Source organism: Pyrus communis, chromosome 2 (genome assembly GCF_041283825.1).
Source record: "Pyrus communis isolate YQ-2024b chromosome 2, ASM4128382v1, whole genome shotgun sequence".
Taxonomy (NCBI): domain Eukaryota; kingdom Viridiplantae; phylum Streptophyta; class Magnoliopsida; order Rosales; family Rosaceae; genus Pyrus; species Pyrus communis.
In genome coordinates, this window is record NC_142566.1 from 7,394,525 (window position 1) to 7,402,171 (window position 7,647).

A 7,647-nucleotide genomic window follows, 5' to 3' on the forward strand; every position below is an offset into this window, starting at 1 on the left:
CATAGTCGAGTTTTCATCAACCAAGGGTTGGAATTTTAAATCGAAAAACTGACTGAACCGAACTAGACCACACACATCACCTCCAGCATGGGAATGTATACACATATAGACTTGGCATTTTGGACCCGACCCGACCTGACTCGTTAATATTAGTATTTGGGTGGATGTTTAACGGGTCCGGTCACTAACGGGTGAACCCGTTAACAACCTGTTAAATAACAGGTCACTTTGGGTAAACCCGCTAGACCCGTTATGACACACCCCGACCCCGATATTCCCCAAATACCAGGATAGGCACGTGCTGGCCAACACCCGAGGGTGACGAAAGCCATTTATTGAGTGCAAATACTGAAAACAAGGGATAAATAAGGCTTATAAATATAAAAGAATAATTAATATGCAAATAAGGACCGTGTTCAGAGCACACCTCTAATCTAGAATACTAAAAGAAAATAATATAAAATTGAAAGAAACAAAGGAGTGGGTCCTACACCGAGAGGACTAGAAGATGCCGATGCGGAAGTGCCTGGACGTCGGGATTGTATGCCTCGATTCTAAGTCCTGAAGGGGGCGCAAAACAAACATGAGTGGACCAAGTTGATATATATATATATATATATATATATATATATATATATATATATATATAATAAAACAGTTATCAACATACTAACCCCCAGGTTTTATGAAAACACAAATATAATGATAAACATAGTTTTTCCGAAACCTAGCATGTCGTGCAATGTCTCAAATCATCATTCTCATAAACAATAATAATCACTAGTGAATGTCCAATATAACACTTCAGGCCCCATGCCGGCTCCCCGTCTCTGAGCACACAGTCAGAGGAAAATGCACTTCAGGCCCCTTGCCGGCTCCCCGTCTCTGAGCAGACAGTCAGAGGAAAACACACTCCAGGCCCTATGCCAACACCAAACCGTCGCCCGGGACGGACCGGATCTATCCCTACGTCCCGTAGCGGAAAGGACCACTAGGTAAGTACAAAACCAGTGAACATACATATATTGAAAATCAACTTCATAGTATAAAGTCATCCATCATCTATACTATAAAGAGGTGTTCTAAACATGTTCTAAATATCATATCGTCATCCATCAGATATGCTATAAGAACATGGGTTATAGGAAAAATAGTAATAATTCAAACTAGCCTCAGTAAGCATGTTATCTCGTAAAACGTTCATAAAACATAATTGTAAAGTCATGCTTTTCTGTGTATGCAATTCTACCATTAAAACATGCATTTTTAGAAGGGGTCCACTCACAGTACTTCGCCGTCGAAAAGCCACGCCACTAGCGAAGACGGAAATGCCACAATTAAATGCCCCTAAGCACATAAAGGGTACATTTAGTCAAACTCTACTCAAACGATTGAATTTGGGAAAACGGACATCGAAAACGGGTTCAGAACGTCAAAATTAGCCTAGGAGGGTCCCGCACGAAAAACCCAAAAAGTCAACGGTCAAAGTCAACGTTAACCGTTGACCGGTCAAAGTCAAAGTCAACGTTGACCGTTGACCGGGTCCGGGTCAACAGATCAAACGGGTCAGGGTCACGGGTCACGGGTCAATGGGTTTTGGGTTAGGGTTTTGGGCTTTGGGTTTTAAGTGGGTTGGGTTTGGGTAAAAAGGAAATGGGTTTGGGTTTTTGAACCTCACGGCCCAAGGCCTAAATAAAAAGGGGAAATGGGTTTGGGCTGCAACCAAGGCCCTAAGGCCTTTGGGTTTTTAAAATGAAACAAAATAAAAATAAAAAGGAAAAGGTTTAGGGTTTTGGGCCAGAGACCAAACAGGCCTAAGGCCCGTGGGTGTGGGAGATGGCCCGAAGGCCTGGGTGCCCGGAGAAGGACGCCGGAATTCGGCCGGAAAATTCCCAAGCTCCGTTGGAGCTCAAAACTCAACCAAAACATGTCATTCAATATACCAAATTGAAGCCCCGAAGGTAAGGAATCGAAATATACCCTTGGTTCCGGTCATTGTGGTCGGAGTTGGCCGGAAAACAGCCTGGAAGCCACGGGTGTCCGCCGGAACTGGGTAAGATTCAAATGAGCATAACTTCTTCAATACTTAATGAAATTGGGTGAAACAAAAAGAAAAGTTGTAGTACTCAGCGAGAAAAAGAGATTGATACCTCGCACGCCGGCCAAATCGCCGTGGTTTGGCCGCAAATTGCCTCGAAAGGGGCGGTGCGCGCCGGAAAACTGGGAAATGTCTCCGAGGTGATTTCTTCATGGTTTGACGTCCAAAACACAACCACGGGGTTAGAAAAGAGCTATAGGTGTGGGCATGGGTGTGTGTGTGTGTGTGTGTTCTTGTCGGAGGAAAGAGCACCGAGAGGAGGGGGGAAAGAAAGAGCACGGAGGAAGAAAGAGAGAAGAGAGAAGAGAAGACTTTTCAGAAAAAGAAAAGAAAAGGGAAAGGGAACCGGGGACAAAACAGGGGGTGGGCCTCTTGGCTTACCAATTAAGGCTCAAAAATAATTTTAAAAAGAAAGGTATTCCCCAAACTTAATGAAAATACAAAAATATCCATTTTTTTACGTAAATGCAGAGACGGGTTGTTACACGTTAGCACCCGTTAGTTGAGAATGTTTGAGTAATTTCAGTAAAACCTTAACAACAAAACAATAAACTCTTAGGCTTAGCTGCTGATTGCACCATGGCCACCAAACTTGCTGAGCAAACACCTGTATCTGCATTATACTGTGCGCATCTGGCTAAGTTCGTAAGCTCAGTCATTCTTTGCGTTTGTTCGTGTTTATTGCCAATGTGGCTTGCCATTGTTGACTCTCTCTTGTAAATTCTTATGAAGGCTGGTGTTCCTAACAGAGTGTTCAATGTCATAACCGGATTTGGAAAGACTGCTGGTGTTGCCATCAGCCATCATATGGACATTGACAAAGTAAATTCTCTTTCTTTCGTTCAAATTTGAATCCTTTATGTGAAAATTTGTTACGAAATTCAATGACAATACTTGAACGCCATGTTGTGATTTGTAATGTTGACACATGTTCTTGAAATAATGCAGGCTGCAGCAAAGAGCAATCTGAAACAAGTTTCACTTGAACGAGGAGGCAAATCACCCCTTGTGATTTTTGATGATGCTGATATAAATATGGCTGCTGATCTTGCTCTCTTGGGAATCCTTTTCAACCAGGTGAAGTTCATAATTTCCACAGTTAATATGTGTAAGTGTATTGGAATGCAAAAAAAAAAAAAAAAAAAAAAAATGTTAACGGGTGACCTATTAGATTAACGGGTTGGGTTTGGATGACCCGTTATCTTAACAGGTTGGGTTCGGGTGACCCGATAACTTAACGGGTCGGATTGAACCCGACCCAAACCCAATAAACCCGACCCGTTTACAGGTCTATACACACAGACCAACGCAGCTGCAAATGAACTATGAACTTGGGATGTAAGTGTAGGACTTTGTCTTGTAATTAAGAAGATAAGTGCGATGCGCCCACAACCAGAAAGTAGCAAGATATCTTTTGTCTCACATAATTATTCAGATCATACATGATAAAGAAGTTGCTTAAGTACAAATTTTGAAATAATGAAGGTGGAACAGGCGTAACCTTTTTATTTTTTTCTAATGTGACAAAATATCCCTCATACTATTGAGGTTTCTTGAACAAAAAAAGAGCGAATGTGGTATATAAATTTTTAAGTGAAATAGAAATGACAGACAGATTATTACAACATAAGTGCATATATGGACTACTATAGAACACGATTTCATAGAGGAGATCATCCATCAATGGGTGACGCGCTTGCCTACGAACAACAACAACAACAAAAACATATTCTATTAGCTTGGAATTCTAGCTAATAATGTAAAATCTAACTAGATATACAAGGAAGCAGTACTTACATGGTCAATTGACATCTTCTATTAACTCATAATTTGTTTCTTATACGACACAGCTCGGCCACAACATCAGAAATATCCATCCGTTCTCTAGGCAACTGGGCAGAGCAAGCAACACCAATTTCTAAAATTGAAACCAAGCAGCTTTCTTCAATTTTGTTGCGATTGATTTGTCTATCGTGATCCAAGCGATTGTTTGCGCTCATATCCCCTTTGAAGCTTTCTAGAACAAGAAGAGGATCGACAATCTGTACAACTTTCGGCATAGCTGCCTTGACAAAGTTATGAAGGTTTGACGTTCCCTGAAACATGTTATCAGTTGGTCTTTTTCCAGTAAACATTTCCAACAAGAGGACACCATAACTGTACACATCACCTTGCCTCCAGACTTCATGTCCCACACCGTACTCTGCATTTGCACAATTGGGAAAAAAAAAAATTCTAATTTTTTAAGTGCTCAAAAAGGTCTTATGTCATGTTTGAGACAATCAAAATAAATATTGAGAAAAAAAAATAAAGAAATTAACGATGAAAGAAAGCACATTCACCTGGAGGAGTATAACCAATTGTTCCCTTTACTCCGGCGGAGCTTGATTGGTGACTGGAATCAATTTCAGAAATTTGGGGAAGGAATTTTACCAACCCAAAGTCACCAACATGTCCAGTCATATCTTCATCGAGAAGCACATTACTGGGTTTGAGGTCGCAATGAACTATTGGCGTCTGGCAGTGATGATGGAGATAATCCAATGCCATAGCAATGTCAATAACAATGTTTAACCTTTGACAAAACGTTAAGCTTCTCGGCCTCTCATCCGTCTCATCAATATTTTGAGTTGGATGCAACCATTCTTCTAAGCTCCCATTAGCCATGAACTCATAAACTAAGGCCTTGAAATCATTTCCACTATAATCGACACCTGAACATGCTGAGAGTACCTTTAAAAGATTACGGTGTCTAATATTTTTCAAGGCCTCACACTCAGCAGCGAAACTTTTGGAAGCCCCACGATGAACGAGATTGAGTACCTTGACGGCAATCATCGTTTCACCTTGGTCAAGTACTCCTTTATAAACAGACCCAAAACTGCCCATACCAATCAAGTTGATGGAGGAGAATCCATTGGTAGCTTTTAAAAGACTTCGGTACGACACCTTGAGAAATTTTTCTGAATCACTTGAAGCATGCTCTTTTCTTGCCCTCTTTGAGCAATAAAGGTGCAGGAAACATAGTGCAAAAATGAGTCCAAGAAGCCCACAAACGAGAGAGATAACCAGCTTCAAGGTTAGGCTCAATCGCCTCTCACGGGAATGTTGAAATTTGCATTTAGGCAAATGAAACTCTGGCATTCCTCCACAAAGTTTAGCATTTCCTACTATTATTGTGGCAGATGCATTCTTGAAAACTCCTTCGGTTGGTACCACACCCTCCAAGTTGTTATATGATAGATCTAGTGACTGCAAAAACTGAAAACGCTCCAAGAATTCTGGAATTGTGCCAGACAAATTGTTGCGAGAGAGATATAATTCTTGAAGTCCTTTCAGTGAACCCCAAGAGGGCGGAATATTCCCTTGTAAGAGGTTTCCCTTCATGCTTAGATACTCTATCTTTACACAACTCCCAAAACTTGACGGAATTTCACCAAATAACATGTTGTAAGAAATATCAAAGTACCACAAATTTATTAAGTGTCCTACTTGTTTGGGAGGGGAACCAGTGAATTGATTTTGAGATAAATCAAAAGCAGTAAATGAAGAGGAAGTATGAATGACTTCGGATACACTACCACTGAAGTTATTAATCTGAAGAGCTAATGTGATCAAATTGCGACACTCAGCTAAACTTGAAGGGACATTTCCATGAAGGGTGTTGTCATGTAAATATAACTCAGTTAATCCGCTTAAATTTCCAAAAGATGATGGAATTTTCCCAGAAAGAGAGTTTCTACCCATATTTATCTCATATAATTTCTGAAGGTTTCCTATAGTGCGGGGGATGTTACCTGAAAGCCGGTTCTCAGACAGCCATAGGCTCTCTAGGTTTAGCAGATTCCCGATCCCCTTTGGAATACTTCCAGATATTTGATTTGCAGATACAACGAAGCTTATAAGAGAAGAAGATAGGTTAGCTATGCATTGAGGTAACATTCCCCCAAAATTATTTGTATTAAGTCGCAGGACTTGCAAACGTGTGGCATTTGTCAAATCACATAGAAAGCTCAAGTCACCACGTGCCCCACTTCCAAGATTGTTGAAAGCAAGACGTAATCGCACAAGCCCTTTTAAATTTCCCAAAGAAGGGACCTTTCCATGTAGTTGGTTTTCTGTCACTGAAAGGTGATACAGATTCGAGGCATTGGACAATGAAACGGGAATTGATCCGCTAAATTGGTTACTGCCAATATCAAAGTATTCAAGATTTGGTAAGGTGATACCTAAGTTTGCAGGCAGGGTCCCTTGGAGGTTGCTACCTCCCATACTAAAGAATCTGATAGAAGATTTATTGAAGATTGATGGAGGAAGAGTACCAGACAACCTATTTTCATCCAATGCAAGAAATGTGATATTGGTCAGTTTGCCAAAAATATCAGGAATACTTCCACTCAAACTATTATAAGATGCGGAAACTGTTTCGAGTGACGATAAGTTAGCAAAAGAATGAGGAACACTTCCTGTAAGGTTGTTCCCGTGAATTGTGATTAGTCTTAGCTTTGACAAGCTGCCGAGCTTCTCAGGAATTTTTCCCACCAGCAAATTGTAACCTAGACGGATTGTCTGGAGTTGAGAGCAGAGTGATAAGTTGGTTGGAATTTGACCGCTCAGTGAGTTATTCGCCAGCCATAAATCTTGCAATCTGTGTAGACGGCCGATTTGTGGAGGAATTTGATTGCTGAAGCTGTTATTTCTCAGAGACATTACTCTCAAGAAACTCAAGTTTCCAACATGGGGTGTTATGGAGCCTTCAAGTTTTGAGGACTCAAGGTCCAAACTCGTTACTCTTTTGTGACGACGACCACACGTGACACCACGCCAATAGCAAAAATGGTTGGTTTTGTTCCATGAAGATAAAACTCCAAGAGGGTCATGAGTTATGCTAGCCTTGACTTCAAGCAAGGCCAGTTTATCTGTCTCATTTCCGGGGAGGGATAAAGAAGGAGAGCAAGAGTAGTGAAGAATGAGAGCATGCATACAGAAGGATGAGAAAACAAGAGCAGAAATGGAGTTGTAAAGGCCCATGGTGATACCGTTTGGTGCGAACCTTAACTCACAAATTTAAAGAATGGTGGTTGTTTGTCTAGGAGCTTTAGCAGAATCCAATTTATAACCATAGTCACCACTTAGTGGATCCACCCCCACCACTATCGTAGTCATTGAGGCATGGTTGAATTTCCCAGAACTATTGAAAGTGAAAGTTGACAAAAGACTTGTGGTGTGTGTCAGTTCAGTTGACATGACTTTGAGCAAAGGTTTCTGAGACTTGAAGCAATATTGCATAACACAAACTCGAGACCTTCCTTCCTATATCTCTCATCTAGAATCTTGCTTGAACGTGTATTCCAAACTTGTACGTTAAGAAACAGTGGTAGTCCGGTAGGCCAGTGAAATTAGACCGATGTATGTATGTAAGGAATTTTCCAACACTAGGAGAGAATTAACAGTACTTGACCCAAGAAAATGAAGTCTAAGTCTACGCCTCTACTTTCTCCATCCTTCCTTGAAAATTAAAAGTAGATACAAAACTAGCTACAGGATAT

At 40.9% G+C, this 7,647-nt stretch overlaps 2 protein-coding genes and 1 long non-coding RNA gene across 3 annotated transcripts; 1 reads left to right on the top strand and 2 right to left on the bottom strand.

Annotated features, from left to right (window-relative positions):
* Window positions 1-379: 379 nt before the first annotated feature.
* On the bottom strand, window positions 380-1,405 carry LOC148698445 (uncharacterized). The gene is made up of 2 exons (XR_015951796.1): window positions 1,286-1,405; window positions 380-561 (listed from the first exon to the last, which is right to left on the bottom strand). It is a non-coding gene; the product is annotated as an uncharacterized LOC148698445 (long non-coding RNA).
* Window positions 1,406-2,677: 1,272 nt separating this feature from the next.
* LOC148698446 (aldehyde dehydrogenase family 2 member C4-like) lies at window positions 2,678-3,598 on the top strand. The gene is made up of 4 exons (XM_088678135.1): window positions 2,678-2,743; window positions 2,831-2,920; window positions 3,047-3,175; window positions 3,584-3,598. Exons 1-4 carry the CDS (start codon window positions 2,678-2,680, stop codon window positions 3,596-3,598), a joined length of 300 nt encoding a protein of 99 aa, XP_088534261.1.
* Window positions 3,499-7,222, bottom strand: LOC137735384 (uncharacterized). Its single transcript, XM_088683612.1, has 3 exons — window positions 4,441-7,222; window positions 3,896-4,301; window positions 3,499-3,798 (listed from the first exon to the last, which is right to left on the bottom strand). Exons 1-2 carry the CDS (start codon window positions 7,127-7,129, stop codon window positions 3,922-3,924), a joined length of 3,069 nt encoding a protein of 1,022 aa, XP_088539738.1. The 5' UTR covers window positions 7,130-7,222; the 3' UTR covers window positions 3,499-3,798; window positions 3,896-3,921.
* Between the last annotated feature and the right edge of the window lie 425 nt (window positions 7,223-7,647).